The sequence below is a fragment of the Symphodus melops genome, assembly GCF_947650265.1.
Source record: "Symphodus melops genome assembly, chromosome: 7".
Taxonomy (NCBI): domain Eukaryota; kingdom Metazoa; phylum Chordata; class Actinopteri; order Labriformes; family Labridae; genus Symphodus; species Symphodus melops.
The window spans coordinates 24994076-25017418 of record NC_136697.1 but is presented as its reverse complement, the minus strand read 5'-3'; the positions used below and the strand labels follow the sequence as shown (position 1 = coordinate 25017418).

General features: G+C 44.3%; 1 protein-coding gene across 9 annotated transcripts in view; it reads right to left on the bottom strand.

The window, feature by feature from the left end:
• Positions 1 to 23343, bottom strand: part of LOC306826349 (supervillin-like) — a 49599-nt gene that overhangs the window by 7413 nt on the left and 18843 nt on the right. For 4 of the 9 annotated variants that reach the window (XM_079347605.1, XM_079347602.1, XM_079347599.1 and 1 more), the window contains exons 7-30: positions 21300 to 22616; positions 20432 to 20602; positions 20256 to 20293; positions 20051 to 20112; positions 19772 to 19908; positions 19492 to 19587; positions 17419 to 17713; positions 15134 to 15184; positions 13765 to 14461; positions 11768 to 12278; positions 10015 to 10147; positions 8826 to 8882; positions 6684 to 6761; positions 6133 to 6280; positions 5241 to 5333; positions 4949 to 5029; positions 4564 to 4741; positions 4304 to 4476; positions 3876 to 4031; positions 3255 to 3391; positions 1990 to 2137; positions 1672 to 1817; positions 836 to 1011; positions 263 to 410 (exon numbers count right to left, since the gene is read on the bottom strand). In XM_079347605.1, the coding sequence (XP_079203731.1) occupies positions 263 to 410; positions 836 to 1011; positions 1672 to 1817; positions 1990 to 2137; positions 3255 to 3391; positions 3876 to 4031; positions 4304 to 4476; positions 4564 to 4741; positions 4949 to 5029; positions 5241 to 5333; positions 6133 to 6280; positions 6684 to 6761; positions 8826 to 8882; positions 10015 to 10147; positions 11768 to 12278; positions 13765 to 14461; positions 15134 to 15184; positions 17419 to 17713; positions 19492 to 19587; positions 19772 to 19908; positions 20051 to 20112; positions 20256 to 20293; positions 20432 to 20602; positions 21300 to 22616 (5227 nt within the window). The remainder of the gene's footprint in view (positions 1 to 262; positions 411 to 835; positions 1012 to 1671; positions 1818 to 1989; positions 2138 to 3254; positions 3392 to 3875; positions 4032 to 4303; positions 4477 to 4563; positions 4742 to 4948; positions 5030 to 5240; positions 5334 to 6132; positions 6281 to 6683; positions 6762 to 8825; positions 8883 to 10014; positions 10148 to 11767; positions 12279 to 13764; positions 14462 to 15133; positions 15185 to 17418; positions 17714 to 19491; positions 19588 to 19771; positions 19909 to 20050; positions 20113 to 20255; positions 20294 to 20431; positions 20603 to 21299; positions 22617 to 23343) is intronic. The other 5 variants (XM_079347603.1, XM_079347601.1, XM_079347606.1 and 2 more) reach the window with 5 other exon arrangements.

Below are 23343 nucleotides of genomic sequence, written 5' to 3'. Positions count from 1 at the left end.
TAATTTCAGCTGGTCAAACGTTGGCTCATTCATCCAGACTTTGTCCAGCATCTACACAAAAAAAGCATATGCTCTCTAATTCTTGTTCTGGCCTCAGTGAGTAACCAACTGTTATTGGCAACATGAACTGAGACTGAGCGAGCGAGCCGCAGCCCAATAAACTCACAGATGGAGGGAAAGAGGAAAAACATATGAAGACTCTTTGATTTGGTTTCACTTTGAAAAACAATCAGTCTTTTTCAATCAAGCGTTGGATTTGCACCTTCTGCTCAGGTATGATCTCGCACACTTCCTTTGGTGATGGCAGCTTTGCTTCAGTCCAGTCCATGAACTTCTCTTTAAATAAAATGGTCTCATTGTGCTCTGTCAGCCGGCCGAATATCGCCCAATCAGGACGGCCCTGGCCCTTCCTGTCAATGAAACAAACACATGAAAAAATAAGATGAACAGTTGTCGAGAATACACCTGATAGCTTCGGCTCAATGCACGTGCAATTACAAACAACTGAGTCTTTTCATTTTTATCAAGAGATTTCTGATATAAAGACAGTTCGTTTTTCTGATTAGTGGCTTCTTCAGAAGACTATCTGAGGTGAAGGAGTGGTGAGTGTTTGTAAAATCAGGGTCATATAAAATAAAAATAAAATCTTTGTATCTGTATAGTCCATGCTTTTCTGCAGCTGAGACTTTGGAGCAGTACCTAGGTTACATCCCGTGTTGTGTGTGTTGCACCTCTTGGAGAAATCTCGAGTCTAGATCACAGTTAGCGTGAAGCCCTCTAGAAAATGCCTGTTGCTGTAAGAGATAAAAGCCTGTGAGTGCTTGTTTTCCCTTACCTGGGTATGAGCGTGTTGCAGCCTCCAGGATCCAACGGGTTGACGTCACAGCACGTGTAGTCAAACATCCCGTTCCACAGATGTTTGGCGAGCTGGAAGGCGACTTTCCTCTGGGCCAGAGTCACCTCCTTACCGTGCCACACGTACACCTCACTGCCAAAGTCAAAGACCAGCACCTGCAGCATGCAAACCAGGAGAAGCCAAGTGTGAGTACTGTTGTGTTTGTTTGTTAACTTACAACAAGCTGCTTCATTTGTGATCAATGCGTCTGTGAAGAACTCTGCATGATAAGCAAATCTCCTCGTCTATGACTTGATGTTTTATTTAAGTGTAAATAACAACAAAAGAAGTGAAAATATGATGGAAACAAACAAAGTAAAACGACACAAAATATTACATCAACAAAATAAAAAAAACACAAATTACAGTGGGCAGATCTCAATCAGTGCTACACAGGAGGAGATCGACGAGTATTTTGTGGAATTAAAAAGTAGAAATGTACGACTCTCCTTCATTTATATGCAAAGTGTCCTGAACCCCTTTAATTCTGTCTGCAGCGGCAGCAGTGCACAGATGGATGTAGGAGTTTTTTTGGCTCCTGCTGTTCCTAAGCAACAAATTAAAACCAGCTTGCAGCTCAGAGCCTCTCAGACTGAAATATTGTGGATTTGAATATTGAGAGCTTGCTTCCTTAAAAGGAAGTCTCCAGCCCGACTATTAGTCAGACATAGACGGCTGACATCCCGTTTACAGTTTAACACTATATTTATCGAATCGAGATAAAAAAAAACATGAAAGGAAAACGTATTGAGGGCTGAACAGAACTTCCCCCTGACCTCTTTGGACGCCAGCAGAGCGCTGCGAGGGACCTTCCCCCACTCGTCATCATCAGGAACCAGTTTGTCATCCAGCAGCCTGAAGATACAGTTGGTTTCCACAATTGCATTTTCAAACTGCTCATCCTCCTCTGGTGGGCCCGTCGCTATAGAAACCAAAAAAAAACAAAAAACGTATGAGTGCACCTGTCTGTAGTCATCCAAAAGTCCCCAGAAATAATCAACACAATCAGTGTGAGACATGCAGATAGACAGTTTTATACAGGATCACCCTTAAACCGTCTCGTGGTTTCAGTGCAATGAGGGCTCACGACTTACGCTGATAAGCAGTCTGTCCTCCAAGTATGGTCCAGAAGTGCTGCGTGTCTGGACCCTGCGGGTTCACCCCCTCCTCGAGAGTCGTCAGCTGAGTCGCCCTGCAGCCCATGTCCTTCTTGGTCTGGATGAAGGTGGCCAAATCGATCGCCTTCAGGTAAGACACGACACATTTTAACGACAAAGAAAATGAACTGACCCTCACGACACCCTGCTTCACATTTACACAACGATTCTTTGAAAAGTCAGAGTCAGAATCTAAAGACCAAGTCATGCCACCATGAGGAGTCTTGGCCTACATAGAATCTTTAAAAGATGACTTAATGCCTCTGAATGAAGAGGTAGTGGAACAAATGTTTATTACAAAGTGTCTAGACTGACGTCCTACGGGGGAAGCTGAAACGAGCCTGACAGCATGTTTGAAAAGTCGTGCCTGAGTGTGTTTGTTTATTGTGTTAAAATGAGAGGCTGTCTGTCTGTGCATCTCAGTTCTAACGCTGTCACCTCGCTGCTCGCCCGAACGAGGAAGTAGTTCCTGACCTGCCATGTTCGGGATCGATCCAGAGCTCTTAAAACTCGACCGAGGAGACAGGATAGAGGATATGAGGAGCGATGAGCGAGGATACACGAGAGCACACGTCAAAGAAGAAATTTAACAGATAAGACATGCCGCTTTATTGGATATTAAAAAAAAAGTGTTTGACAAAAGGATTAAGAACAAAATATCAAGCATAAGAGTTTAAAATTTAGTTTGTTCTCCAATTCACCTTCAACTATTAAGGTCTTAAACTCACAAAGATCAGAAAAAACAACTTTAACGGTACAACAGGAATATGTTCTCATCAAACAGGTGACAATTTGCTCTGCAGGTTGTTCTTCATGTGCAGGTGTATCATCAGAGACTAAACACTCTTATTGTGCATATTTTACAGCCTGTGTTTCTGCAGAAACTAACATCTGATGGATGTAACATCTGGATCATCTGTTAGTCCTCACAAACAGACGTTACTTAACGTGACGCCATTAACGTATTTCTTAAAACGTACTTCCTCGTTCCCCTTTTCCTTCCCTTCGTTTCCTTGCATCTAGGAGGAACTAGGACGCAAATGTGGGACGCATGGATGCGACGTCAGGGAACTGAGCCGTACGCTTTGTTCGAATGCAAACATCACAAGCGTATCTTTGACGCTGGACATTGAAAGCACAGCTCCTGAGCATCACACATTAAAAGGCACAGTCTGTGTAATGACACAGTCTCGAGAGCTCACCTTCGCCTTCTCAATCACGTTTGAGAACTCTCCTATCCAGACGATGCAGCTCTCAGGAGTGACCAGCACGTAGCAGTCTCCACTGTTCAGTGAGGACGCTCTTGGTTCCACTAATCTGGTCTGAACGTGACGACGACCTGGAAAAGAAGGATGTAATCAATCTCATCTGCCACACCTTTCTGTGGCACCTTTCAACATCAAACAAAATCAAAAAAGAGATAAGGTGAGACGAGATGTTGTTGTCAAATCTTTTTCTTTAACTTATAAGGACACATGGACACTTTCACTTGTATGTGCAATAATAATGTCAACCAAGTGCAATAATCGGAATAATAATCATTGCCTTTTTTTGGCATGCATATTTTTTGTATATTCTTTCCAACGGAAGAGTGTTCTATTATTTATGCTATATTATTCTTTATATTGTTACTTTCTGTTACCTGCTACATTTTTATTTTTATTTTTACTTTTATTGTATATGCAGCTGGAACCTAAATTTCCTGAGGGAGTCATCCCAAAAGGATCAATAAAGTTCAGTCTAAGTCTATGTCTAAGTCTAAGGATACAGCCTGTAGTGGGTAAGCCTGACTTAACAATGCACAAAGAACAAGCAGCAAATACCTTTGATCTGCATCAGCATGACGTTCTTGTACGGCACGGCGCTGTTGTTGGACATCTGCTCGGAGATGTTGACGCTGCGCAGACTCACGCTGCTGAAGTTTTCTTTACTCGCCAAACCGGCCAGAGCTGCCTCGGAGTACTCGGAGGATTTATTTGCTGGAATGAGAGAGAAGGTTTAGACGATGATACACCAACAGGCGGGAGAGAAATAACTGCCTCATTAAAATTTAACAAAATGAAATCCCCGCTGTAAACACTGCTACAGAAGTGGGTCAAAGAAGGCTGCATCCCAATTAGTTCAGTTTACAATAAAGTGGCTGGAGGTGGATGGAGTTTTGTCGGCTGTAATCAACAATAATGTTTCCAGATATTCCTCTGGGAGTTTTGTCTGGATCTGCACAAACACAAGCTGCCGTCTTTACGCTCACTCTTCTCAGCCTTCATCCTCTTGCTCTCCAGCTGGGCCACGTTCAGTCTCTGCTCGGTGTACTCGTGTCGGATGTCCTCCCTGGCCGCCAGCATCCTCAGAGGGTTTCTGGACGACTGAACGTTCCTGGAGGGACGCACCATCCGCTTGTGCTGCACCATAGCCGAGGTCAACCTGCGAAAGATGGAAAGAAAAGCGTGTTTAGGAGCGCGCACACGGGTGGTTACAGCGTTCGGGTTTGAAGCGTGGTTATTGCTTTACTTTGGACACTGAGAGCCAAAGATGGAGTCGAAGTCCTCGCTGATCTCAATCCTGGTGGGCATGCGAGGGAACTCAGCAACGTGTCGGTAAAACTTGGAGAAGATCTCGTCATCGAGCTTCATCACCTCCTTCACGGCCTTCTCCGTCACTGTTAGGGTGGTTTCCTGCAGACCAGCAACTAATCACCAGGAAAAGAACAAAAACAAAATAAGGCCTGAACACAAAAGATAACAATCGTACTTAAAAAAATAAATTAAAAAAAGCAGAAGAAAGGAGAAGTTTTCGTTGTTAAATGAGTAACTCTCCTGTCTTTAGCAAACAGAAATAAATACATGCGATAAAGTCTCTGATACAGTCTGATACAGGGGAATCATTTCACACTTACCTTTGCTATTCAGACGTCCCAAAAAGCTCTCCAACTTGTCCAGCTTCTTATCTGATTCCATGCTGGGTTTGGCCTCAATTTCTAGAATTCAAGATCAGTAAATGGGATTTAATAATTACCAATATTGAATCTTTTTCTTTCCATTTTAAAAATCATTTTGATTTTAATTTTTTTGGTTTCCTACTACTAAAACAAACAAAAACGTTTACAAATAGCTTCAACTCGGTTTGTTTTATTAAATGTTCTGACAGAGGTTTGTGCAGCGGAGGAGGAGGGGATAAATCTGTCTCACCCTCCTGTGGCTTGTTGACAGGCGGTGCGTTGCTCTTGAGTTTGGTGGAGACCGGTGACAGGATGGGACTGATAACTGAAGAGGCTGCCAGGCCTGCACACACACACACACACACACACACACACACACACACACACACACACACAATTCACACCAGATAGAACAAAATGTCTGACACTGTGCTTAGATAAGAAGAGAGGACCTGCTACCGGTAGATTTCCATCATTCTCGTCAACATTTAATGATAATAAATAATAGTAACAACAGCAGCCTTTCTGTGCTTCCCAACATTTATTGGATCATGTGCTACTTCTGGCTCTCACATGAGTTGTCTCTCTCTCTCTTCATGTGCAGCTTTTACACTTTACACACTTTGAACACTTTACACACTGACACTTTAAACTGTTTACAGTATTATTTAGTTTATATTCTATTCCATTATCACTAAACTGACTAATAACTTTATTGTTATTATTGTTATTGCATGGCCTGTGGAACAGTCCTTACATTTCACTGCACATCTGTATGAGCATGTGACAAATAAACATCTTGAATGTTGAATCTCTACATGGCAGCGTCAGTCTGAAGAAAAAGATCTAAATTATGTGACGCAAAAACATGTTCAGCTACTTTTAGGCATCTGCAGCGTGGAGCTGCTTGACAGGAGACATGTTTTTATTTCATCGCTCAGTTTTCTATCCTACTTCTACCGATGCGTGTAACACCGGCCATAAAAGAAGATATTTAGCATGATATGTAAACAGTATCTGTGTCGGGTTAGAGGACGGTGTGCTGTAAGTCTCTAAAGTCGTATAAAAGGGGCTTATGACATTTTAAAAGAGAGCTCAGCTGAAAGCTGATTGGCTGGATAAACACAGGTTCATGCGCTGACCTTTCTTGACCATGCGCCCTGCCACGGTGTACTGAGTGGAGTCATTGGCTGCTCCGTGGCCCTTCGTCTTCCAGGCTTCCTCGCGCACGGATATCATCTGCTTTCTCTCCTCGATGGTCATCTGGGCCTCGATGTCCTCTCCCACTTTCTGCACAGACGAGAGGAAACCATGGAAATGATCAAACAAGCAGAGCCAAGTCGCAACCTTCGTCCAATCAGGATGACCTGCAGCAAATCCACTGTTAATATGCTAATGTTGGAATCCTTTTCTTTCCAGAGTTTGAATAAAAACCTAAACACAAAGTCATCCAGGCACTGCTGAATCCAAGAAGAAAGACCTGCGTGACCTCTCACACAGCTACACTCTAACTTTAGATGATGCAACACTTCAAACCAGGCAGAGAAGAAAGGATTTGATGCACTCGAGCGTGCTTTTCGACCTTGTATTATCTTCTTTATTCCACAGAGATGTACTCATGCAGTAGGAACCAAATAAAACCCACGAGCAAACAAAGCAGAAAAAAGGCAGTGTGCTCGCTGCATGTCCTTACCTGACTATGATGCTCAATATATTGACACTTTTGGCCGAGGGGGATAGGAGGAGAATAGGTGGAAGAGAAGACAGGCTCCTAGGGTGAGGAGGCGGATGGAAAAGTGAAAGAAAGAAAGAAAGAAAAAAAAAAGAAATGAAAAGAAGGAGATGGATGGAAAATGACAAACATGCAGATCGCAAGAACGCTGGAAAATTCACTGTGACTATTGTTCAACTGACTGCTAGTGTGAGTCCTCATCTGAGGGAAGATAAAAGAAGATAAAGGCTTTAGAAAATACAGACATGCACGATGGAAGTATGAAAGTAAGTCAGACATGACAAGAAGTCAAATGTGATACTTTTGAATGTCTCTCCCCAAACTCCAAAAATGAAGTAAATATACTGAAAGGAACTTAAAAACAATAAAACCCTCATGTTGTGTTTGTTTCATGTTAAACCATTTTTTGTTCCCGGTCAAAAATGACTGATCCATTTAAACTCATTTTAAAAACTGCAATATTACATATATCACCACTTGTTGTTAGATCTTTTTTTATCAACTTCAGTTCTTGTGAACATTACAAGTTTTGAACTTCTGTTTGTTATTTATGGCCTGTAAATATAACTCACTGATCTGAGCGTATACATACAGAACTCCAGTTCTAAAAAGCATCATTTCTGGATTATTTTGACTATAAAAAAACAATCAGATGAAACATAGAATATCTGTTTTGAAAGCCTTGTTTTTTATTCAGTCACATAAATTAACACTGGTCGTGTTCCCAGTCAAAACTGACCGGAATATTTGATTTGTGTATAAAAGAAATTATCCCAAAAGATCAACGTCTTAAAACATTAAAGGTGAAGACGCTATCAAACGTTATGTTGTGACCTTGAGACCTGCAGTCACCTCCAGAACCACACGCTTCCCCAGGAAGACCGTCTGCAGGTCTCCCAGTATGAACCCTTAGTTTCCTGGCTTCTCCCTTCCTCACCAGTGCAGTGATGACATATGTAATCAACAGCCTCACTTATGGTTATATCGACGTGCCATGGTGCTGCAACACAATGAACTGTGAGCAAGACCTCAAAAATACATTTATATACTGCAGGCTGCCAAAGCTGCGAGAAAAGTTCAATATTATGGAAACAATGTTGCAAATTCCTGAGATCAGGTGTCGTTCCCTCGGGAGACTCTATCGGGCTACGCTTCCCATGGTGGTTACCTAGGAACCAAGATGTGTGTGTGTTTCTGTGTGTGTGTGTGTGTGTCCCTATGACAAATGAGGATGTACCTGAGATCAGTTTTTTTTACACTAATTTTAGTCCTCTCATTTATTTCTAATGACTCATTTTTGACCGGGAACACCAAGAGCGGACTAAAGTTGAATAAAATGTATGCAAATATATGATTTATTTTGTCTGTTAAAATCCTCTTTTTGGACAAACTCATGGACTCTTCAGTCAGTGTGATTAATTGAAGCACTTTTTTTTGGAGATAAAACTTTGAAAGGGGTCAGATATGAACCGAACACAACATTGTTGTTATTATGCTGCAGAAAACTGCAGATCCAGTTTCCCTCTGCTTCTGTCCTGTCAGACATCTGAGTCTTCTTTGTTTCAGTCAAGTTTAAAAGCATGTTTGCAAAGCTTGTCACAGGCAGTGAAAGAACCTGCATTATGTGTTTTATTGTATTCTATATTGTAAGATACTGTAATTTGATTTTCAGCTGGGGTCGCCTGCGTTTTGTCATAACACAGTCAGCACTCAAACCCTCCTCTAGTCCTGATCTATGCAGACAATGCATCAATAAATGATGTGCTAAAAATATTAGATTAAGAGTGTTCTTTTGTAATCACTTAATTGCTTTTGCTATTTCAATCAATATCACTGTTACCCGATCAGTAATCGCTCTGAATGAAGGTCGATCGATGACTGATGTACATTTAAAGTCTGCATCGATTACTTCTTCCAGATCAGCAATAAGCTGAAGAAACATTCAAAGGGTTCAAGTGCAGAGACATCAAAGACCCCCCAGATTCAGGAGCAGCAATCACACAAAATCCACACAAAGCTGTGATTAGACAACACGGGTCCCACACACACACAGGCTGATTGTGAGTGCTACAGAGCTGGTGTGTGGCTGCCAACGGATCTTACCCACAGCTGCTCAGACACAGACACAGCGGAGCAGTCTTGAGCTAGCAGCCCTTCCTCCTGAGGGGGTTAAACACAGGGGAAGTGCTCGGTCAGAGGGAGGGAGAAGGGGGGAGACCATTGTTGCTTTTAATGGGTTTTAGGGGTGAGACTGCCTGAAGGGTTACCATCCAGCCTGTTTTGCCCAACAGAATACTAATGTGGATTAGATGAGCTGCAGGAAAGAGGGTCTGAAATCTGAGGTTATTTCAGCTTTTAGATGGAATCGTAGCTTCTGATAAACCAACACAGAGTCATATGAATGCATGAAAGAGATTCTTACTACTGATTAAACAAACCTTTCTAAATAATAAACTTAGACTGAAACTCATCCAAATCTGATCTATCAAAAAAAAAAAAAAAAGGAATTAATTCCCAAAACCTCCAGACTGCTAATTCGACAGGCAGACGGTCCCGTACGCTTCCTGGATGCTGCTCTGGTCTGGACCACTGAGCTCAAACAACAGATGGACTAAAGGAGGAAATGAAAGGGGCACTTAGCTAAAAGAGCAGACACATGAGCTGACATGGCAACCAGGACGGAGAGACTGGGGATGACATTTGGAAGTTGTTTATAGTACGGATGGTGTAGAAACCAAAAAGAAACAATAGTAGCTGGTTAGAAACTAGATCGGGTTTGTTGACTTGGTGCATGCAAATTTGATCTTTGCAGTTCAGACACAAACCCCACAGCGATCTGTCGGGATCGTTTCCACTGATTCAACGTGATGCATCTGAAATGCACTCAGGCTACGTAGTGACTCGAGAGAGAGACTGTACGGCAGTTTCAGAAAATACTGGATCACCACGGAGTGAAACTGAGGCGTGGGTGTTGTGCAGAGAAAAGCCTCCTCGCTTCATATCTCGGGAATTCAATAAGATTATCTTGTTCATGCGTGTTGGCGTTGACACATCTTGACACAGCTTTTGGTTAGCTGTATGGCTGATAAGTGACGTCAACTTCATATTAACATTCTGAGGTCACAAATCATAATTAGAATCCAGAAACGAATGAATTTTCTATCTGCTCATTTCAAGCATCCCTCAATCACGTCTGTTTCCAAAGCATGCATATTATCTGTATGACATCAGTTGTTAGTCGTGTGAATATTATTTGATCATTTATTGACGCTCGTGTGCCGATCAGACGTACGTTTTTCTGACATGTGGTCTCGTTCTCCTTCGGCTGAGCCGGCTGCTCTGTGGACGCCACTTTCACCACTTCCTGTTTCTTGTTGATCCTGTTCCTCCAGTCCTCTTCACCGCTCTTCTTCAGCAGTGCCACTCTGACATAAAAAAAACAACAAAAACAAAACACATTGTGAGTAAGAAAGCTTGATATGCTTATAAGCTTGAAAAAACTTTAAGTGCAAGATCCTGTTTGGGATTGACTGAAGTCTGCAGATCCATCGATAGGTCAGTTATAATCCTTTCTGCCCCGCTGCTTACATCCACTAAACTTTGTATTTTTTCGATTTCAAAGTATGTCTGAATTGAGGTTAGTTGTGTATATGTGCATCAAATATTGCACAATATACACTGTCCTTCCATGAGCATTTCATGCTTGTTCATTTTTGTGAATAATTCCTGCAGCATTCTCACATCGGCTCGAGCCAACATTAACCAGGACGCTGGCAGGAAACAGCCCAGGTGGAAAACCTTCACAGGCAAAATTGACCTCAAATTAAAATCCAAACACTTTATCCTTGAGTGTAAGTGGACATTGTGCCTGAGGAATGAAGCAACCTTCAGGCACTTGAGAAATATTGCAATCAGGAGAAAAGAACGGACCGACACATGACCTGAAAACATGATTTATCATCCGGTGTGACTGTCACTGGTGGAGAGGAATAAAACTCCTTCAAGGGTGAAAAACCAGGTCAGAGACTTTTCCACCACAGACAGCCAACGTGTCTGTTTAAAATGAAAAAAAAAAAAGTCTATGCATGGCGCTGATAACGGAGGGCTGAGGGGTAACAGAAACTGTGTCATCTTCGCTGCCTGAGTGGGGACAGGGCCGAAAGGAGGGCATGTGGAGGTATCTACTAAAAACCCCGGAGGATTCATACTGCAAGCTCTCTGCACACAGAGAGGAGGAATGCAACGTCGCCTTCAAATATAAAACAGGGTGGAACCAGTCTATAAACTATAAGATCAGGTTTACACTCACACTGTGCAATTATGAAGCGCTGGCTTTTAATCTGTGGAGGTGACGAAGCTTTGCCTACATCACAGTTTTCACCCCCTAAAGAGCCACGCTCTGATTGGATCCTGGACATGTGAATTGAATTTTGGTTGACTTGTGCCTGCAGCTTATCACAGAAACATCCCTAGAAATGAGAGCACTACAAACAGGCTGTGCCACTTTTTTTAAGATTTAAGATTCAAGATTACTTTATTTAGTCGTGAAGGAAATTTGCCTTAGACGTACAGGCTGCTGCATGACACATAACACGACAGAATAGAACAATTAATATAGAGCAATCATTGTAAAGATAGCCAAGATAGAAATCTTCAGAATTGTTTTTCTGCTGTTTTTGTTGCTAAATGAGTCTGTTTCTCTGAGGCCCAGTGGATATTCTCCTCGCTCCAACACTGTCTACAGGCAAGAGTAATGCATGTTGGGAAAAACACGAGCACAGCATTAAACAATCAAAGCTTGCTTACTTACTCAATGGGATCAAATAAAAACCAACAACATTACAACATGTGTTATAAGCCACAAAATGAGCTGATTTTTGTGATCAGGAAACTGTACGCCGTTTGTTTTTTTTGGAGACTTTGCACAAGTTTGTAATCTTGAAATGATGTCAAATCGGGGTTTTTTCTGGCAGCCTTTTCTAGTCCTTGGCACGAGCTCGAGTGCAACTGTAGCAACGATTGACTTCATGTGTTCTGTCACTTACCTCTCCCTGATGGACATCTGTTTGCTGGACATGCTGTCAGACAGTTGGTCTCCAGACTCTGTGGGGGACAGCAGGTCTCCAGAATGGACACTGTGCCTGCTGAAGTCTTCGATGTGGTCAAGAGGCATGGACTGGGACTTGACCAGGGACTGGGGGAAGGACTGAGGTTTAGGTGGGGTCTGTGGAGGAAGCTGGGGTTTGGGCTGAGTCGGAGGGGCCGTGTGCGAGAAAGGCTTGGGCAGAGGCTGGACGAATCCCTGAGGTTTGGGCTGTGTTTGTGGGGAGAGGGTGAAAGGTTTGGGGTACGTTGGTGGGGGCTGGGAGTGCGAATGGGGTTGGAGGTCTAATGGAGGTTTGGGTGGGGTTGGAGGTGGCTGCTGCGTGAAAGGTTTAGGAAGAGTTGGAGGAGGTTGGACGTGTGTTTGCTGCTGACTGCTTGAGATGTGAGAAACTGTTCTGGATGAAACTTTCGCGACCAGTGGTCTCAGTGGAGGAGGATGATCTGCAGAGTCTGAAAGAAGAGACGACGAGTGTAAATGATTATTATTGAGAAGAAGAAGTATGTGCTACTTAGGCTGATATACACACAAACATCAGAATCCTACAGGCATGCATTGATGGAGAGTGAGGTGTCTGATCGCAAGCGCTCCTGAGCTGGTAGGAAGGCTTAGGTGCCTTGCTAAAGGGCACCTGCTTCTATCAGACCAATGTCCAGACTTGGTCCAAACTGGGACTTGAACCAGCGACTAACATAAGCCCCTACAGCCCCATGCCTAGTCAGTGAGTAAATGATATTAAAAAAAAGAACTACAAATCTCAAAAAGTCAATAAAGAAGAGCTCGTAGAAACTGAAAGCAGATTTAGTTTTTAATCGTTTGGAGCAACACAAATGGATCAACATCACACTTATTATCACAACGCTTTTAAACTGTTGTGTGTTCAGCATGAATCCCTTGTTTTGCAGCACACATGCATGCACCTGTACACATGCAGTATGCCTGCTGTCTGTGCTGCTGTGTGAAGCAAATTGTGCTCATATTGTCACATTGCAGAGTTTATTTAAGGGTCAAAACAGAAATGTCCAAAAGAAATAGCAGCTACACACAAGGTTTAGACTTTTGTTTAGGTGAAGATATGAGCTGGTGTTGGGCACGCGGCGGCTAAGTCTTAAGGGGAATTAGTGTAAGTCAAAGCAAGTTCTTCCAGCCTCATGATACTAAGATATAGCGGGCTATACTTTTGTGGAGATCAACCCATGCAGAACTAAATAAGAGTAGAGCCTGCAAGACAAGGCTTCCATTGTATCCTTCCACTCGTCTACCTGCTTTATATAAGAGCAGGCCAATTGTTCTGCACCCACACTCTCACTGAGCGCTTTCATGTTTCTGTGTGCAGTTTGTGGGCATGCATGGGAAAAGCCCACCCTGGACGCTTTCTGCATTTAGCACATGGAAAGCAGGTCAGCTCCATTCTTCTGTAGCACGAGCACGGTTAAACCCTGCAGGCGTGATGTGGTGCAGGGAGACCACAGCCCCTTTTAAAGGCGATGACAGTGAGCATGCAGCGTGATTTGAAAAAAAAACCCCAAAAAAACACAAGGTCTGACGTCTTCAGGGTGACAAACAGCCTGTCAGGACAAAGGGGGGCCTTGAGGCGAAAGCATGGAAAAAATATGCTAATTAGATGCAGTCTCAGACGTCTGTCTCTCTTCCACACACACACACACACACACACACACACACACACACACTCCGGCTCTCTGTATCGGCCAAATCAAATACCCCCAGCTGGGACAAGTGTATGTGTGGAGCCGGCAGAAGACGATCATGCGTGGGAGCACGCGGCATAAGACACAATGAGGATAATGAGAATAGGTCCTTCACTAGACTTTGCTTCCTCTTTCCGTCACTCCCTTTTTTTCTTTTCATCCCTCCTATTACCCACAGCTCTTTTTTTTTTTATTCTTTCCCAAAATCCTCTCCATCTTGCTCTCCTACCTGAGATGCCAGCCTGGCTCCTGATGCTTTTTCTTTCCGGCTCCTGTGTGGAGGCGATGTGAGCTGTCTCTCTCAGGTAGTCTCCTCTCCTTCCTTCTCTTGCTCCGCTCTCGGCTCTGTCCCTGTTCTCCTGGGAGTCTCCGTCTGCGGCTCTCCAGCTGGGCAGAGGCTCCGACTCGCCCCTCCTGTGCTGAGGCTGAGGATGCTGCTGCTGCTGCTGCCTGCCTTCCCTGTCCGGGGAGTGGAGCTTCTCCTTAATAGTACCGTCTTGGCTCTCTTCTCTGGCTCCTCCCTGCTGTCTCCCCCAAACCTCCTCTTCCTGATGCTCTCTCCAGCCCACCTCCGCTGCCTCCCCCTGCTGCCTGTGACTAGGAGCGAGAGGGGCCCCCACTCGCTCTAGGCTGTCTGGGAGGACGGGGGAGGAGCTGAGCTCAGCCTCTGGTTGGGCATGGTCCCCACTCTGGTTCACAGAGAAATACCTTAACGCCCTCTCCTGGTGGTGTGTGGTACTTGACGCCTGTTGTTGAGCAGGGATGTAGGGGGTGGCGGTGGCGGCAGACTTCCCTGGATGGAGACTGTCATCGTCGGTGCCTGGCGTGACGGGAACTGTGGTGACGGAGGCTTGGGAGGTGACAGCAGCTACAGAGCGGACCAGAGAGGCTGACAACGGCTCCAGTTTGATCTCACCATTTTTCAGCTGCGGAAAAAAGCAGGAATTTTGTCAGAATGTAAAGAAAGACAGGATTTAGAAACTGTCTGACAGATAAGAAGCCCAAATGTTACTCTTTTTACAGAGAACACAACATTTCAGCACTAGTGTGCTGCTTTTGTATTCTCCCTCTCTACTGAAACGCCTGCAAGAAGGCAAGTCATTTTATAGAAGCTGCAATGCAAGGTCATGTACTGACTCTCAGTCATTTCTGCACACGGTCGATATCAAGGACAGATCAATGCACAAACATATTCCCCTCCATAAGCATTTATTTATTTTAGTTTATTCAGGCTCCTGAAGTCGACTCAACAAAACCAGCATGCACCGCTTTCACTCAATGATCCCATGCTTGTTATGCAGCGAGCTGGCATGTCACAGAAGCTGTTTAGATCTAAAAATAAATAAATAAATACATAGCTATAAAACACATACAGGCCATACTTCACTTTTAAATCAATTCAGCGATTTCTCACAATAACATCACAGAAGAATCCACACTGAATTGCATTTAGAGACGCCATCGAGCTCAGCCCCGCTACCGAAGCAAGTGCCATCATAATATAACAAGACAACACTGGTCAAAAGCTGTAGCAGGACGTATCGGACTGATCGAAAGCAGCAGCACTCATCGATGTGCGCAGGCAGCAGGGCTCTTACATGTCCTCCCTGAGTGGCCTCTGAGGTATCGTTGCCTGGAGGCTCAGCTTCCTGTGTGGACAGCAGTGATTTGATCACAAAGCACCTCATGTTTCTGTGACATGTGTAAGGTGAAGTGCATCGACAGAGGAATATCAGCGATTATTTATAGGTAATACTGGAATATGAAAGTCTTCACAGAGGGTCATTTATCTGTGTGAGGTGACGAGGCACTAAAGGGCGATTAAAGCTCTTAATAAGCTTCATTCTTCACGTGTTTCTTCCTCTTGCTTATATGCTTGTTGCCATGCTATGTTATCATATATGTATACCTGTGTTCCAACTGTGTAAAGCGACTGATTTCACCCTGAGGGACAAAATAATACAATATACAGTGTTGTGTTGTGAAATGAGAATAAAATGACACAAACGTATTTCCTTAAGTAAATGTTTGATTCGGAACGGACCACACAGATTTGTTTCTTCCAGTTCTGTGCTTTTTGAATTGTAGGTCATCCGTGACGTCTACACAAGATCAACAAACAAGAGAGGGAACTCAGTGACCTGTGGGCTCGGTTTGTAATGCAGAATCTGAGAGTCATCCAGCTGCAGAGGGGAACAATGTTCTTCATCCATCACGCTCCAGAGGAGAGTGGTGCACTGCAGAGGCCTCGCTAAGTGACCTGGAAGTGACTTGTTTGCTGCATCAGGCCTGTTCTATGAACCTTACATCCAAATAATCCCGACCTACGGCCTCCTTCATTTGTACACAAATATTATGCCTTCTGCTTATCTGCTCTACTGTCTTTTTTTGTCCTCGCCCTCGAGGAAGGCGGACGCTTCTCTCTCCCCTCCCTCCTCGGGTGTGTTTCACTGCTTCCTGTCTCCGTCTGAACGCACCCTGGAGCGCCTCTTTCTCGCCGTCTCTCCGAAATTAAAGGAAAGCAAATATGGAATTGACCAGCTGGTCTCTCAACGCAACTGACGAGATCTTTTCAACAAGATCCACTGGATTGGGGGAGATCACCTGCCCGGACGAAACCTTCGCTGCCGGATACGTGATGGATTCATGGAGAGTCGTTGGCGCAATAGTGCTCTCGTCGAAGGAGACGAAGTATTTATACTGTTTTGGTCTCATGGTCACCGGTCTTCTGCTGTTTGGCCTCGGCGTCGCCCTGGTGTTTCGGAAAACTGAAAAGACGGCAGCTCTCCAAGTAGCACCGAGGCTGACTGTCATGCTAGCCGAGTTGGGCAGAGAAGTTGGAGCGATGACTGTGGCGCTGGAAGATCTGAACTGCAAGTTTGACGGCATCTTGGAGAAGCTCACTGTCATGCAAGGCGAAATAAGTTTGTTGAAAGCCAGACTTGAACATCACCACCATTGTGTCCAATCGTCCTAAAAGAAGATTGTTTGGATTGAATTCGGCCCCCCCCAACACCAAACTTCTCCTCCAAGGATGAACAAGAATGAAGAGACGCTCCCTCCCTCTCCCCCGCTCGACCCCCCCTCATTCTGCTCACCGACACCTGCTGTTTTGCCCCAGGACGGCCGAGGCCAAGGACATCTCCCCGGCAACGGCTCTGAGTTATCGCCTGCTATCAGCGAACTTTGAGAAACAATGGACGTCTCCACAGCAACGCGCCGTGTTATTGCCTTCTGACCTCGGTGAAGTGGCAGCAGTGCACTCCCAGCTTAATGAATTTTCGTTGTACGTGTCCTTGTTACAATGATAATAAAGCCATATTTCAAGACTTTGAATCTGACTTCTGTTGTACTCTACACTTGAAAAATACGATCTGCATATTACATTAAATAACTAATTATTGATTGCTATATTCAGACTCCTGCAGGGTGTTTATTGTGAATACTCATAACTACTGTATGGTTCAGGTTGTGTCGTCACTGTTCTGAGGAGTTTTTCAAGAGGAACGATCCACTATGGAGTCCCATAAAAAATGACACGCCATGGAGACTTTTATCCGTATGCATTCACACCGCTGTGGTTCCTACTCTAAAGCAGGAGCTAAAAAGGTTCCTATAAATATGGTTCTAGGAACTAAAATAGTTTATAATGTGTACAGTGCAGAATCAATGAAAAAAGGGGGGAGGGGTCTAACAGTTCCTAGAACTGTGAAAAAGCTCCTGTGGTCGGAAATCTTTTGGAGATGGAATGACAGGCTTCCTAAATCGGAGTATTTTCCTAATTTTTGCTGCATGAATTGGTTGAAATGTATTTAATAGAGTCTCACTGTCAGAGCCCCAATTTCTTTGTGAAAGATTCTCATGGGGCAATTCATTATTTTACCTGCTCCACCTCTCCCAGGGTAATGGGTTGAGTCTGAAACCGGTGTTGTGCTCTGCGCTGCCGGGTTTCTCCTCGAGCGCCCTCTGCAGGCAAGGCGCCTGTAGTCTGAGAGAGGCGGTTGAAGAGGGCCATCTTCTCACTCAGGCTGAGGGACGAGAGGTCATGCTCGTCAATAACCTTCTCCAGGCCATCTCCGTCAACGCCAGCGCTGGAAGCTTGAGCTGCTTTCTGCTGCTCCTGGGTCTCCTGATCCGGATCCGGGGCCGCTGAGTCCGGCTGGGATGAGGCCTGAAGGCTGGACAGTGACAGAGAGATATCAATGAAATTAAAGCTCACCTAGTGGACTGAGGTGTCTTATTAAACAAAGCACTAAATTCTAACAGTAGTTTTTTTTTTTTTTACTGCTGGTAAAAAGCTTTATCCATCAGATAAAGCTGACATGATCATTTGTGTTCTTGTCTCCAGACAGCAGATGTTTGACATTTGAAGTTTGTCATTTTTAGAAAACATGTTTATTTCAACATAGAGTGAATCTATTTACAGTTCACCAACCTGTCAAAAACAATACGCTACATCTGGTTAGCTTTAATATGCTGTCAGCTATTTGAAGACATGAATAAAAGATTTTTCAATCATGAGCAAAAAAAAAATCAAATCCTGTTTTTATTTTGAAACAAGAAAAAACTCAATCAAACAACATTTCAATCAGTAATGATGGAGATATCCTTTACATGCACGCTTCGTCATGGTCGTAGAAAGAGTTGGACTAAGTTGCATTTTGTCTTGTGTGAATATATTTATATATATTTTTACATTATGTATGTATTTTATGGTCTGTTATTTGCTATTCATGTGAAATCGTATGCAGCTGCCTTGGCCTCTCTGTCTGTCTAATAAACCAAACATTTACTGCACATGAGAACTCAAGATATCAATCATAATGTTGCTCTATTGTTGTGAAAACAACTGTACACACGTGCATATACCTGCAGCAGCTAACTAACAGTGATGACGTTGTCAGATTGCAGACACGGTTAAAGAGATAATATAATGCACTCGGGAGGTTACTGGGGATATTGAGATGATCAGGCGCCCTGCAGAACTAAACCGGGGTTGGTAAACAGACTGCAGGACACATGAACCCGGACAAGCAGAGGGTTTCAACTGGCCCAACCCCTGACCTTTCCACAAGATATGTAACCTTTTTCTTCAGGCACCCTTGTGATCTGCCGGAGAGACACACCGCTGACCGGAATGTTTAGAAACGGGACACATAGAGAGTACTCAATGAGTTACTGTGTAAACACTGTCCCGTCCTTCCCCTATAAGGTTCACGCAGCTGAGAGGCAGCAACAATAACAAGGTTACATGAGCTGTGTGTGCAGATCTGCACTGCAACCAGGAGAGGGAGCTAGAGAGTAAAACATGCAGAAAAAGGATTAAGCCATTGAGGGAAACGTGGACTAATGCAATAAAACAGGTGTGGCACTAGACTTGTCTAAAATTAACTAGTGGATCTTTTTATTCTTCCAACATCTAAGAGGAATATGTTCACTGAATCGACTTCGAACAACAATCAGGTTCATCCCAATTCTTTTCCACCCTAAATAAAGTTCAATCTAAACTCATAGGTTGATTTATCTAAAGGTACCTAATGACCTGAAATCTTAAAAATCTGATTCTTCAGCCATAGAGGCATCAAAGACACTCAACAGAGATACAAGGAACAAGGATACAAGGAATTGATTAATACAGATTAACTTCTCCATCATCTGTCCGATTTGAATCTGAGCACTTTTGCACTTAAACACATGTACCGTACATTTGCACTGTGTATGTTTTATGTTTTATTAAGTATATGTGACTTTTCCTCTTACTGACGTCTGCTGTAATTGTCATTGTTTTTATGTCCATATTACTGCGCTGTTATCCCCATAAAGCCTGACCAGAGACAATGACTGCAAGGATAGAAGTTCCATCGTCTCTTATAAATAAACGGAGAAATAAATACATAAAAACACAAACTAAACATGCACACACAGACAGATACATAAGTAAGCAGCCCAGCTGTACCTTATACTGGTCACACTGGTGCTGAAACCAGTGGGGCTTGGGACACGGGTTGCATTAGTGTTGATGCCCAGTGGTTGTGATGATGCAGCAGGATCACTTAAAGGTGAAGGAAAGCAGGTACAGGTGATGAAAAGGTGACATTAAGGTGATGCAAAGGAAGCAAAATGAGATTAAATGTGAAGGTTCAAAGAGGGAGAAAAAAACAGGAAAGCTACCAGAAAGAACATCTCTGAATCGTACAATATAAAGAGCAGCTATTCAAGCCCAATCAAAGACCCACCTTGAGGCATTGACCACCTCCCTGTTGGTGACAGGTTGTGTGTGTGAGCGATCCTGAACTCTTCTCAGACGCCGCTCCACTGCTGCGTTTCTCGAGCGAGGTTTGGGAACACTTCCATCTGATGTCCTCTCGAGCTCCTGCAAAGAATATGATCAAACATCAGCTTGTGTTTCAGTCACACTGAGGCCGTATCAGTGTTTATTGCAGTACTCAGTCAGTAATATAATCTATTCATGAACTCTTCTTTAGACGAGAATGCACATCCTGTCAAAAGTTTACCCTGAAGAGAGACCTCTTGGCAGCCACACTCATCTTGGCTCTATCATCCAGCTTTTCTTCATCTGATAAGAGAAAACAGAAGACTGATGTTACATGGATCAAACCTAGCCATAAAAACTGAATCTTATGCTTACAACAAAATCTCTACCAATGTCAAATAATTCCCTTTAAAGTTGCCAAAAAATGATGCGAATAGCGTACACACCTTCAACATCCTGCAGCTGTGTTGGGCTTAAACGAGACCTGCAAAAACCGTGAACACGCATAAAACAGCAACAGGATGTTATCATGATCTGAATGCTCTGCTATCAAGATACAGATAATTGTTCCTTATTAAATACAGTGATTCATAAGAGCTCCATCAGAAGGATGAATACAGACCGATCTGACTCCAGACGCTCCGCAGAGGTGATGGGCTGCGTCCTGAACCTCTCCGACGTGCGATTGTCTCCTGGAGTGATGTAGCGTCGAGGCCTCCGAGCATTCTTGTCCCGATCGCCGCCGTTGGCCGGGTCCACCTCCGCGGCTGAGAGGTCCACCTTCGTAGTCTCACTGTTAAAGTGTGTGTAGAGATGAAAAGAGGGACAACACACATACAAAGAAGAAGTTAGAAAACGATTTGTGACGGGGGGGGTTTTTTAACGTCAGGACAGACTGTAACTGATGCACACGCTGAGCACAACCAAACGTGAGGAGCCATTTCCCATCGCTAACATGCAGCAGCACACAACCACCAACGGGTTACTAGCAAGAAAAATAATAATGGTAGTTATGTAAGCAATCTTTCCCCATGTTATGCCACAGGACAGCATTCAAATCAGCATTATTTAGATGGATCATTATTTATTTTTACTGATGCACCGAGCTGTTAGGGCTCATCTTATTAGTAAAAGGTTTTGTTTCTGTTCTTTGAGTTTTTTATTTTTTTATTTAATGAGTTGACGAGCCCTTGCAGAAATGCTAAATGTCTTTGGTAGCATCATACGCACTGATGACTGTAAAGACATTATCTTAATTTGATGATGATGATGCTGCAGTCCTCCGAGTTACCTTAAAAATAAGAAAATTTGTTTTTGACTTTGCAACATCCTTAAACCTGTGGGCAAGGGGAAGACTATCTCCAGCGTCTTGGTGTTAGGAGAGCATTTAACTGGCTGTCAGGATATATTCAGCACATATATCACGAACAACACGTGCACAGTTAACAGTATTTAGTGATTCAACACAGAGCCCATGCCAGTGGACCTACAACTCAGGTTTCCGGTTTGCATTTTCCAGATAAGAGTGTCGCAGCTGTGCTACAGACACCCTGGTGTCCAGGCTGCCCGTTTCTCCGTTCGCCACCCCTGATGGAAGCGCCGCCCTTGACGTCTCTCTGCCGGCCGCTGCCCTCTCCATGCGGTACATGGCAGAATGCTGGCCTGGACCGATGTCTGACATGGAGCGGGTGCGTATCTTGGGTTTGAGGCCTCCGGCCACCTCCGTGCTTCTTTGTTTGGCCTGAGGCAAAGAAGAACCCTTCTGGAGGTAGACGGCCGAGTCAACCCTGTGATGAGCCGATGAATCCTGCTGCGGCCGCTGCCTCTGAGGCACCGAGTCTTCAACCAGCTGGGGTTCTTGTGGTTTCCTCGGGGACTCTACCTGCTGACTTGGAGGCTCCTGTCTTTGGCGGTCATACTGCTGCTGTCTTTGAGCCTCTTGGTGCTGTCTCAAGTGTTGGTACTGGTTCTCCCTCTGAGGATCTTGCTGTTGAATTTGAGGCTCATGTTGTCTCTGCCTGGGTTCGTGCTGTTGTTGCGTGCGGGGTTCTTGATGGTGCATCTGCTCTGATAGTTGATGCTGCCTTGGCTGCTGGTGTAAGGAGGAGTGGGAAGGCTGCAAAGATCTAACTCCCCTCTCCTCTTGGCTGTCATGGCTGGCGAGATGCTCACTCCCTCGGTGTCTCATCCTCTCAACATTTCTCTCCCTCCCTCTCTCCCTCGGCCTCTCCCGATCCCAGTCTTCCTCTCCTTGGCTCATCCTCCTCCTTTCCTGGCTGTAGTTCTGCCAGTCCATGTCTTCAAGATAGCCTCTCTGGGGATCATCCACACTCTTCTCCCTTCGGCGGATCTCTGAGGGCAACACAGCTTTCCTGCTCTTCAGCAGGCCTGTTGTATGGGCCCCCTCTTTCAGGACCTGCTTGGCCTCCAATCTCGCCTCCTTGTGGGCAGCATAGATTTGGTCGGCACTTACTCTCCTTCGCGGCGGTACCTCCGGAGGTTCCGACAACCTAGCGGCAACCACTGGGGCAGGGATGGCCAAATACGGCTGAGAGTCAACAACAGGGCCAGAGTGTTTGTACTCAGGAGCAGAGGGAACAGAGGCTGTTTGGCCACGGGCAGGATGGTGGCCCGGACTTGGCTGAGGCTGGACCACAGTCCTTTGCTGGTTGGGCTCTGAGCGCTGTGGTGCATACTGAGCAGTGTTTCCTTGAGTACGCTGTCGGTTAGCCTGGTGCCTGTCTGGACTCCAGTCAGGAGGCCTCTGGGCAGTTTCATCCCGTGACAATCGTTCTCTTACACGGATTCTTGGAGAGAGGAATGAGTCAGGGTCACTAAGACTCTTAATTGCACTACTTTTCGAACGGTTAATTAAATTAAAACAAGGAGTCATGCTAAAGGAAACCTGACAGAATTCAACTGTTTAAGAGACTTTCTGTACAGAGTTTCATTTAAATAGTAACTGCCTTACTTGTCCGGCTTTCAAGTAGAAGAGACAAAAATTCACAGTAAAGTCAAATCCATGTAGTTTGAATTAGATAAGTTCCTAGCGTCAAGTTTCACTGTTGATTAAATGAAAATTAAAATTCAGACTCCAGTAGTTAAGCAGTCTAAAGGAAATATATAACGCTCAGAAAACAGTACGAATTCAGCACCATTTTTCAACAGATCTAAACACGGGATCACATGACTAACGTTAGTGATGCGCTCGCAGCGCACGCACGCTAGCCTTTAAGTCCTCCTTTCAGATGAATGTCTGCATGCCTTTACTGGTTAATAAGTTACATGTCAGTTTAACATGACACAGCCAACATCTCAGTTATCTTGATTAAAATACTACCATCCGTCCACCGTGCTGATTTACATCTACATAGAGCATTATGCTAGTCAGGTATTAGCGATTAACCCGAGCTACGGCTAATGTTGAGTGGCTGCTAAGGCACAAATATGTGACCTGCAGCCTGGGCCTTAAATGAAAAAAGGTCAGCTACAATTATTGAATAAATGATTGATTTGCACTGTAATGTGTAGATT